The sequence below is a fragment of the Phoca vitulina genome, unplaced genomic scaffold, assembly GCF_004348235.1.
Source record: "Phoca vitulina isolate PV1807 unplaced genomic scaffold, GSC_HSeal_1.0 scaffold21, whole genome shotgun sequence".
NCBI classification, from domain to species: Eukaryota; Metazoa; Chordata; class Mammalia; order Carnivora; family Phocidae; genus Phoca; species Phoca vitulina.
Genome location: NW_022589724.1, coordinates 30329240 through 30340166, shown reverse-complemented (window position 1 = coordinate 30340166; position 10927 = coordinate 30329240). Strand labels below are relative to the sequence as shown.

Sequence of the window (10927 nt, the reverse complement as noted above, 5' to 3'; positions counted from 1 at the left end):
TGATGGAGGGTGTTCCCGAGCGCCCAGTGTGGGGCCTGCCCTGCCCTCCCGATTTCCTCCTCCTTCCCTACACACCCCAAGGCGGGGGTTTTTCTCCGGAGGTTCGGAGTTTCAGGGCAGGCAATTCCTTCAGCCCCACCCCCCGCGCCATCCCCAGCTTCCACACCAGCGAGTGGGCGTGAGATTGGCTCAGTTCTGAGTACAACGTCAGAGTCCTGATGTGCCCCACCTCTCACCCCTGCAGGCACCCCACCTCTGTCTGCTTGCCCCCGACTGTCACCTCCTTAGGGAGACTCTGCAGCTCGGCCGAGGCCCCAGCAAATCTTCCTGAACTCGCGAGCTGGACGGCCTGGCTCTCAGAGCCCGACAGCTACCCCAGCCCTCCTGCCAGAGTCCCTGGGAACCCGCGACGCCGCCATAAATACGACCACTTTATTAACATACAGGAGTACTGACTGACGACCATATCCTAGCGTGCCGTGAGAAGCAGTGCCTCTCCCGGGGCCTAAAGTGCAGCGGGTCCCTCCGTGCGCGAGAGCTTCGTATAACGAGGCAAGGGGACGCTCGTTGCGAGATACAATTCCTCTGGAAGGAGCACGCCTAAACAGGATCCGGGTCCGAGGTGGCACCTGGATCTCCTGGCCGCCCCGGCCCTCCTCGACCCCACAGCCCCGGAGGGAGAGGGGACGTTCCCAGGCCCCTTGGGTGGGGCTGGGGCCCGGGCTGGGTGCTGGGGCGTGGGAACCGCGAACACGCCGTCCTCGTAGCTCCAAGAACACCTTCCCAGGCAGGGACGGCTCTGTCGGGGGCTCTCCCTCCCTGGGGGAGAGCAGAGGCTCAGTGTCTCGTCTTCACAGCCCGGGCGCCCTCGGGAAGGGTGTCCGTGGAGGGGCCCCAGGAGCTGCGGGGTGGCCCCAGGGGCGGGGCGCTCGGGTCTCCGAGGGGCGGCGGCAGGGCCTAGGAGTGAGGGGGTCTGCAGGAGCGGCAGCACGCCTTGCTGTAGTACCAGTGGCCGCAGAGGTTCACCTTGATGGCCAGGGCGCAGTTGGTGCCTGGCTGGTCCTGGCAGCTGTCATCTGGGGAAGGGACACGTTGGGGGGGCATCAGAGGTGGCCAAGGGGTGAAAACTCAACAGGACAGGACCGCACCCCCACCCCACTGCCTCCTCTTCTCAGCTGCAGGAGCTTGGTCCACTTGGGGGTGGTCCGAGGCAGCAGAGCACCTGGGGGCAGGCGGCCCCTACCTACCTGCCCATTTCTAGGTGCAGGGGCAACGGGCCTCCCACCCCACTTGGGGCCCTCGAGCGCTATTCCTCTGCCACCCCTTTCCTGCCGATATCCCCCCAGTGGTTTGATCTGTGCACAAGAATGGTGACGCCCAGAGCCAGGGTTGGGGGGAGTCCTTGACCTCACTTCCCAGGAGGTCCACAGGCCCACAGGCATCCCCACTATGGAACAGGTGTGAAGCAACTCATCACCCGCCCTGGTGCCCCCACAGAGCCTAGCACCCTGCCCCTCTTCCAGGCACTCAAGCCCTCCATCAGCCCTCGCCACCCGCCCGCCCGTGCCCAGCACCTGAGCTGTGTATCCCGTTCAGGCTGAGTCATCCTGGATTGCTGGTGTCTGCCCATAGTTGGCCCCATCTTCTGAAGCCAGATGCCCATCTGGGCATGGCTCCTGGGGACCCTGAGCCCCAGTTAGGTCTCACCTGCCGCCCTGCCCACCCTCACCTCCTAGCCAGGTTCAGCCATTCGGGGGCGGGGGGGGGGGGAGGAGGGGTGGAGCCTTTGCTCCCCCATAGGACTTGGTGTCCCTAGTCACTAGACCCTCCTGGCCCCTTGGCTGACACCTGCTCATCCCTCAGGCCCTGGCTCTGCCCACGTTTGTCGGCCTCCCCCTTCTCACCTGGGGGCTCTGTGGGGCAGGGCTGCAGGTCACAGGCCTGCCTGCCGACAGGCTTCACCAGCGGGTCGCAGCCCCGGACGATGTCCGTTCCCTGGTAGCATTTCACGTCTCGCATCCGCACGCCCACCCCACAGGTCTTGGTGCACTGATGAGAGAGAGAAAATGACTGAAGTCCCCCACTCCCAACCTGGCAGGACAGGGTTTCCAGCCAAAGAGGGACTCCCACCCCTCCCCCCAGGCTGCTGAGTCTCAGTTGGGGGGGGTGGACAAGAAGCCTGACGCTCATCCCCACCCAGGGCCACTCAGCTTCACCATTTGCACCCTGAAGCAGTGGGCCCCTCCTCTCCCCACTGTCCCTGGGTGGGTCCTTTGGTTTCAGCTCTCCCGGGGCCCATGAGACAGAACACTCCAGACACACGGGGCCATGGCCGAGGGAGAATGCTGGTTTCCCACTCCAGTAAAACACTGTTTGTCGTGGGCCAATTAAACCCATCTTCCAAAGTCGCCACTCCCACCCGAGGCTCCCCCGTCCAGATGTTCCCCTTGGAAAACCCTGCTGAGCTACCCAGAACACCAGGGACATCTGCTGACCCCAGTTGCCCCGTCATCCTCCTGCCAAGATCTGACAGGCAGTGGCTCTCTCTTGTTCCCCCCGATATGGGTGATCCCACATCACCCAGGCACATCTGGGGCCTGAGCCCTCAATTCCCCAAGGGGGCGAAGGGTGGGAGGCCCCAGCCCTGGACCGAGCCTCCCATTTAACTGATTAAGACTTAGCCGGGAGGACACCCACCCACTCCCAGCGTGGGCAGTTGGCCCGGGCAGGAGGCAAGAGGAGGCCAGCTTGGCACTGGGCACAGAGGACCGCCCACCATGGGTGGGTTCCCCGAGGAGCCTCTGGCTGTAGCCCCAGAGGGAACCCTCTGCCCCCGGGGAGTAGAGAGGACAGCTGGGAGAGTGAGCTCTTACTGAGCCCGCATCCCAGGGAGGGGCAGCCACAGGGACAAGATGCCAGAGGCCCACACGCCCACCGTGGTCCATCTGTGTCAGTCACCCCTCACCCACCCATTGTCAACAGGGCAATACGGGGATGTCCCTCCCCCAGTGCTCTCAGGACATCTGGGGGGGGTCTGCTCCCTCTCTGTGGCTTTCCTCCCTTCCAGGTCATGGCACCCAACCCCCAGCACAGCACCTGCACTGGGACCAGTAGGTCCTGGCCCCACCCCCACAGCCACCCCCATCTTCTGAAGCTGGTTCCTGGGGGCCTGGAGCCCCAGGCAAACTTCAGCAGCCTCCCAGCCCCACCTGATGCCCTCCCCATCCTCCCCTCCCAGCCAGGCACTGCCATTCGGGGGGAGACTTGGCCCCCTGACATGCCTCGCTCTGCTCTCTGTAGCCACTAGACCCTCCTGGCCCTTGGACGCCTGTTCACCCTTTGGACCCTGGCTCTGCCCACGCCTCCTCTGGAAGCCTCCGCCCCACCCTCAGCCCCTTTCCTTCTCCCCAGATGGGTCCTTTTGTGGGCAACACAGTATGAATAAATGTGCGTGTTTTTGCTCTTGAATGAGCATGCGTGCTGTAGGAAGCAGAGGTCCCATCTAGGGCAAGATCCGCGTCACCACAAGTCTTTCCACGGAGAACCCTGAGCCTGGGGCTCACCCTCTGGGAGGGGGGCAGCACTCATAGAATCCCCAGACTCACCCTGTCTTATAAACTCTAAAAATCTTCACCTTGAACTCTAAGGTTTAGGGATTTGGCCTCCACCATCCTAACAACCAAGACCATGGAAGCCTTGGGTATGGTGTCTGAGGCACACTGCAGAACATCACGGCTGAGTGTCCAGGGCTCCCCGTCCCATGTGACACCCCCGCGTCATCCCCATAGTGTCCAGAGCTGGCCCATGAGGACACTGAGGCCAGAGGCTCTGGAAACTCCAGGTGGCACAGCCTGGCCACAGCTGCACTGGCCCTGGGGCTCCTGTTCTCTATCCCCACCCCACTCGGTGATGCTCAAAGACCACTCCGGGCCTCCCCTTGTGCCACCTCTTGAAAGCAGATGACATCATTAGGTGGAGAGGGGCCTGGGAGCCCAGGAGGGACATTGTTGCTAAGGACACACTAGGAGACCATGGAGGGGGTGAGTGAGGGGCACTTGGGGCGGGGGCGAGGTACCGTGGCAGGACCAGACTCAGGGCTGGCCCGAGAGGGCAGAGGGGCCTGCAGGGCGCTCACCTCTGACCACGGGCTGGTGTACCACTTAAAGCAAGGTCTCTCGAAGCAGGTGCTCTCCTCGGGGGGCTTCTTGGCCAGCCCACACTCGGGGCCGCTGCGGGTCTGTGGCTTCCCGTTGGCCAGCTCCATGCACAAGACCAGCCTCTTCTTCACACCCCGGCCGCAAGTGGTGTTACACTGAGGCCGGGGGACAGATGGGGCTGGGTCAGAGGCCAGAGGCCAGGAGGACCAGAACATAGCACGTGTGTGACTGCAGCGATAGGGCTTGGTCACCAACAACGGGTGAAAACGTTTGCATCCCTGGGAAATTGGCTGAGAACTCTTGGTTGATAACCATTTGGCCCCAGACACATTTGATCAAAAGCAATTGCCTAGAAAACCATCTGTTTTGAAACAGAATGGTTAATGACACTTGGTCCCAAGAGGACTCGGCTAATAGTGGTCCACCCGCAGCAGCTTGGCGAGAACAACTCGTCCCGAGGGGCAAGTCAGTGACTGGCTGGTCAGTGGGCAGACGAGGTGGTTGTGGGAGCAAATGGCTGAGTGCCCGCCCCCCCGCCCACCCTGGTTTTCCATAAATCTGGAAAGTGGGGACTGGGAGGGGCAGGGGAAACACGACCCATTCAACATGCCTCATCCAGCATTTGCCTCCTTAGATTTGGCAAGTTTTAAGGGGTGTTCTTCCCTTGGGGCCTTTTTTCTATTTCAAATTAATTTGTAGTGAATCGTGCAATTAATTCCCCGTATGACCCATCTGTCCCTCTGGCCACTTGGCTCTCGGCTGCTTGCTCTCCCAGGCTGCTGGCTTGGGGCACTCACCCGCTCCCAGTCCTGGGCCAGCCAGTGGGCGGGACAGTTCTTGTCCCCGCAGGGATGGATGGCCAAAGGCTTGGTCTCCGTCTGGCACTGCGACTCGGGCACCACCCGGCCGTCACTGGTCTTGCAGTACACGTGCCGGATCATACGGCCCTGGCCGCAGCTTCCACTGCACTGCAGCGGGGAGACCGGGGTTAGAGGCAGGGCCCTCTCCACGTCCCACCCCCCGCCCCCCCGCTGCCGCTTCCCAGAGAGGACCGGCTCCCGAGGCAGCAAGGGGGAGGGAGCGGTTGCCACGGCAACCACTTTTTAAATAACATTTTCTGTTCTAATTACAGAAATATTCCATACTCGGTGAAAAACAGACACAGAAAAGCACACCTAAAATACCTAAAAAGGTCACCCGTGTACCCAGCACCCAGAGGGGACCCTGGTGAGCAGCTGAGTGTCTGACTTACAGACGAGGGACACAGAGACAGACACACAAACAGACAGATGGGGAGGACTTGAGAAGGGATCGTGTTTTCGGATAAAGGTTTAGATTCCTCATCATAGCAGGGAGAACGGCTGGTTAGGTGTTCTAACCCCACATCCTCACTCGAGACGAACAGGGAGACTGAGGCGCCGCGAGATGAAGAGCGTCCCCCAACCCCGCGCGCACCGCCCCAACCAGGCCCTGCCCTCACCGGGCCCCAGTCGGAGACAGTCCACTGGCGGTCGCAGGGGGGCCCCGTGCAGTCCTTCTCCCCCACGGGCCTGGTGTTGGGGTCACACAGCTTCTCGTCCTCTGAGCAGCGGATGTCCCTGGTCACCACGCTGCGCTCCCCACACTTGGCCGTGCACTGCGAGGAAGCGGGTGGGGCGGGGGTCAGGGCTGCCCCGAAGCGCGCGGACCCTGAGCCCGTGGGCCAGGCTCGGCCGCGCACACGCTCACCTCGGACCACTCGGACATCTCCCACTGGGGCCCGCACGCTGGGTTGCGGCATGTCTTGCGTTCCTCGGGCCGCACGGCCTCGGCCGCCTCGCACAGGTCACTGTACACGGAGCTGTCGAAGCCGGGGGACAGCATCTTCCAGCAGCGCACGATGCGGAACTGGTAGCCCTCGCCGCAGGTGCGTGAGCACTCGCTCCAGCTGCTGGTCTCCCACCTGCCTCGGGAGGGGCCGGCCTTCAGAGACCCCACCTTCCTTCCTGCGGCGGGGACCCCACGCAATCCCCCCGACCGTGTCCGAAATCACACTGGGCGAAGCCAGCCAGGAAGCTGGTGAGGCCCCAGGATGGAGGCTGTTGCCCAGATGACCCTGAGCCCCCCGGGAGCCGCCCAAGGTTGGGGGGGGCACCAGTGCCGGGAGCTGGTGCCCAGAGCATGAGCTTGGCCAGCCTGCCTAGGAACCCATGTGACCTCCACCTGTTCTCCCCTCCGCACACACCACCTGGCTTTCCAGCCTCTCAGGACCATGTCCTGGCCTTGCTCCCTTGCTCACGCTGCTCCTTCCTTCCTAAAGTGCCCTCCCTCCTTCTCCTACTCGAGGTCATGCTTCAGTGTCCCAGAGCCCTGTGCTGCCCCCCCATGGGGGCTCCAAGGGGGAAGGGCAGGCCCCCAGGGCGACATAACCAGCTTCTCAGAAGGGAGCATATATGCAGGGAGCAGAGGGCCCGGATGGAGCCAGCCAGAAGAGAACAGGTGCGTAGCCTCGGGCTCCTCTGGGGACCCCGTCTGGTCGTGCCTGGGAAGAGGACACGCTTAGGGCTTGGTCTCTGACCATTTGTGAGGCAGTGTGGGACATGGCAGAGGACTGGCAGGCCAGTTTCGTACCCCCACCCCGCAGTCCCCTGCCCACAAAGCCCGTCGTGGGAGCAGGATGCTAGCTAAAGCCTGCTGCTCCTCTGGGCAGAGGCAAAGCAGACCCCCAGGTGCCCCCACACCCCCTGCCCCGGGCGCTGGGTGGCAGGTACCTGGGCTGGCACTCCCTCCCGGCGCAGAACTCCTGGACAGGCTCAGGACGGGTCAGGGCGTCGCAGTAGCTGTCGTCCACCTCGATGCCATCATAGCGGACGCACATGGCATAGGTCGACATGACCCCTGGTTCAGGACAAGGGAAGGGCCTATGAGCCACAAGCGAATCCCTTGGAGACCAGCAGATGGGCCATGGGACCACAGACAAGTCACCTGACCTCTCAGAGCTTCCCTGGTTTAAATTGAGGATAATGACAGTAACCAGCTTACAGAACAGTGGCAGAGCCCAGTGAGGACAGCTTTGTGGATATGAACTCTCTCCCTGCCCATGTCTCGGGGTCTGATCCCTCTCTGCACCCCCACCTCCACCCCTACCCCATCCAGCTCAGACTGGGCATCCACTTCATATGTCACAGACCCTGGGCTCATTTGGCCCTTATAGGGGTACAGAGGCGCATACAGCCAGGCGTCACTAATCTTCATTCTTACAGCAACTACCCATCTATGGGTGAGTAAATGGGAGGGTGGGTAGGTAGATGGATAGGTGGATGGATGGATGGATGGATGGATGATGGATGAATAGATAGGTTGTGTGTACGTGGATGGATGGATGGATATGGGTGGGTGGATGGATGGATGGATGGATGGATGGATGGATGGATGGATGGGTTGTGGGTGGACGGATGGATATGGATGGATATGGATGGATGGATGGATGGACAGACAGGTTGTGGGTGAATGGATGGATATGGGTAGATGGATGGATAGTTATGGATGGATATGAATAGATGGATATGGATGGATAGTTGATATGAATAGATGAATATGAATGGATGGATAGTTTGGTGAGTAAATGGAAGGATGGATAGGTTGATGGGTGGGTGGATGGATATGTTTGGAAACTCTCACCATTCCAGCCCTTTCTAGCTCCCCCCAGGTGTTATATTTGACCTTCAGACTCTCCCTGCCCTCCTATGGCACACCTTAATCCTCACCCAACTCTCTTGAACTTCCTTTAATCCCTACGATGTGTGTTTACCTTCCTTGGCTCCCCAGTACTCCGTAAATCCCATCAGGGGGACGATGTGTAAAGGGCCAGCCCTCACCCAATACTGTTAGTTCTTTGACCCCCCCCCCTCCATCTTCTACTCCTCTGGTCTTCTTGCCCCTGCACCCCTGCACCTGGCACTGAGTTGGCACAAGAGCCAAATTCACTGAACAGTGGTTGGGTCCCTACAAAGGAAGCAGGATGACTCAGGGAGATTTGTTAGCATCAGTGAAGGCCAGGTGGGGTTAGGGTCTGTTGTTGCTGGTGTGTTTGTATGTGTGAGAGAGAGAGAGAGAGAGAGAGAGGGAGAGAGAGATGGGGGGACCCAGCCCCTGAATGATGGAGATAATGGGGTCCTCCTCAATGGAGCTGCCGGTCCCCCAGGAGGAAATCAACTTCCCATTGATGGAGAGCCCCAGCCCTCCCTTCCCAGCGACGCGTGTCTGAAAGCTGCTGCCTCTCCAAGCCCCAGCCCTGGATGGAACGGAACAGCCTGGGAAGCAGCCTACAAGGGGATTTTTTCTTTTTTCCGTAAAGGACGAGCCAGGCTGCAGCACTGGGCTGTGTCGTCTTTCGCCCTCTCTGAGGGGGAGGCCGCCTTCCTGGCCAGGTCTGCTTGGAATGTTCCAGGCCTCGGAGACACCAGCTCTGGGGCCCAGGGAGGTCCAGGGTTGGGGACTTGCAGACCCTCGCCAAGTGCCTGATTATCCATTCAGACCTCCCCATTGACTGGAAACACGGCAGGTCTTGAGCAAAAGCGACTGGGGTTCAAGACCCAGCTCAGTGTCTCCCTCATCTCGTGAACACTGTCAGACTCCCCAGGCCTCAGCTTGGTCATCCCCAAGTTGGGGACCTCCCCAAGATGCTAGGAGAATCGAGGTACCAATTTTCTTCATTACATCAGTCTTGAGCATGGTGCTTTTCAAACCTCCTTACGCACGGGGCCTTCCCTTTAAGCAAAAGCGAGCAGGGAGCCCGAGCGCATGAAACACAGATTGGCGTCCTGCACTGGCAGGGGGCCAGGTTCAGGGCCTGCTGGCCCCGCTACCCCCAGCCCTCACCCCGGACGTGCCAAGGGGCCCTTGCTGTGTGCCCGTGACACTGCCCAGACTCCATGGGCCACAGAAGGCGTGTCACCCCACCACCACCTGGCCTGGCCTCGGCACCCCGCAGAATGGGATTTCAAGAGTAGTCGGCCACAGTCACGAGCTTCGAATTCGATAGCGTGTGCAGGAGGTGGTGGCAGGGGGGCCATTCAGCTGGAACCCGACTCTGCCATTTCTGCCGCGTGCCATTTGGGCCGAGCTGGGTGCCTCCGTGGTGATGGGGAACTCACCCTCTACCAGGGCCATTCATTTCACTCCTGGAGAACCTCAGCTAAAGGAGAGCGCTTCCTAGAGCAGAGCCCAAATCTTTCTCACTTCCTTTCTTCTTTCATCCTGCTGTGCCCCTTGGGCCACAAGAGGCAAAGCCAGCCCGTCCCCCTGCCTGGCTACTCTGTGGCCGAGGAGAAGTGGCTCTGTGTCTCCCCCGCCCCCAGGGGGGCTGTCTTCCACCCAGGGCCGGCCATCAGGCCCCTCACCACCATCTCCAGCGCTGTCACCTCCCCAGGCAGCACTGTGTCCGGGGGGGAAAGGAGAGGCTCCCAGACATAATGTTTCAGGACAATCCCAGCACCCGCAGCGTCCCGGGGAGACTGGGGGACTCTGTGCGAACCGGTCTGTGCCCTCCTGAGACAGCCTCTGGCAAAGCAGACCCTCCAACAGCCAGCCCCGGCGTGCCCAGCCCCCTTGGGCCAGCCCAGTGAGGTGGCTCCCGTGGCTCCCTCCCAAGACCAGCGGCCTGGCGATAGGTGGGTGGTGGCCGCGTAGAGGCGGTGCCCACGTGCTGACCTTTGGCCATGACAGCTTACTCCTCCTTTTGCTTCCATCCTCACAACCACCTTGGCGGAGGTGCGCATCCCATTTTACAGGTAGAAAACTGAGGCTCAGAGAGACTCAGCAACTTGCCGAGGGCACGTGGTGTGGTCGGCCAGACGGTGCAGCTCCCGTGCTCAGTGCACACCCTGCAAAGCTGGCCCCATGCCCCCCACAACATCCGGGGGCAAACTCGGCATGCCCTGCACCCAGCTCAGGAGGCTCTTGCAATAGCACGAGGGGCCCAAGCTCCCTAACTGGCAGGTCCTCCCTAAGGACCTACAGTGTGTTCAGAACCCTGTGGGGCCACCTCCCCAGCTCCTCCCTCGGGCATCACCTATGCCAACCAGGGCTGCAGGAGGTCTGCGTGACCCAACCTGGTCCACCAGCTGCCCAGGATCCACCAGTGGCCTGCCTCCTCCTCCTCACTGGCTGGAGACTGCAGGGGCCAATTTGGGGGTTGCTGGGGCAGGGTGGAGAGCATCACACATTTTAAGCGGCAGCCCCGGGTGTTGACCAAACCCAAACATGAAGTCCCAAGCATGGGCGAGGTGGCACTCGGGGTCTCCCTAAATGTTTCCCATGGGCGCAGGCCCTGGGTCTGACGTCTGAGCTTACAGCAGCCCCCAGGGGTGGGAACCCAGGTCCCCGGGGGCTGTGGCCAGCATCCGAATGCGGCAGTGGCCATGTGGGCAGACAGACACGGGTTCGAATCTCAGCTCAACGCTCACTAACTAACCACATGTGTCTGTCTGTCTAGGGGCCACCAAGGGGGGGGTCTCTCTACCCCTCCCACCTGCTCCCCTGACAAGGTCCTAGAATCTGTCCCATTCCCTCATGGGTCGGGTTTCCCTTCCTAGGTTGCTGCAAACAAAAGTAAAATCCTCACCACTTGATCGGTCTTACTTTTAACCAAAAGGATGTCTGCCCTAACAAAATATACGAAGACGAGGGAGTGCTTGGGGCAGCCCGCCTCACCCCCAGGAGGCCGGGCCTGACTGTGGTCCCCACACTGCCGGGAGCACAAGGACACCAACTCCTGTCCCCTCATGCCG

General features: G+C 61.1%; 1 protein-coding gene across 3 annotated transcripts in view; it reads right to left on the bottom strand.

Moving 5' to 3' along the window:
- Positions 1-363: 363 nt before the first annotated feature.
- Positions 364-10927, bottom strand: part of ADAMTSL2 (ADAMTS like 2) — a 33899-nt gene continuing 23335 nt past the window's right edge. For 2 of the 3 annotated variants that reach the window (XM_032418881.1, XM_032418880.1), the window contains exons 11-17: positions 6908-7034; positions 5886-6099; positions 5638-5793; positions 4955-5125; positions 4136-4312; positions 1905-2049; positions 364-1076 (exon numbers count right to left, since the gene is read on the bottom strand). In XM_032418881.1, coding sequence (XP_032274772.1) covers positions 958-1076; positions 1905-2049; positions 4136-4312; positions 4955-5125; positions 5638-5793; positions 5886-6099; positions 6908-7034 — 1109 coding nt within the window. In that variant the 3' untranslated portion in view covers positions 364-957. The remainder of the gene's footprint in view (positions 1077-1904; positions 2050-4135; positions 4313-4954; positions 5126-5637; positions 5794-5885; positions 6100-6907; positions 7035-10927) is intronic. The other variant, XM_032418879.1, reaches the window with a different exon arrangement.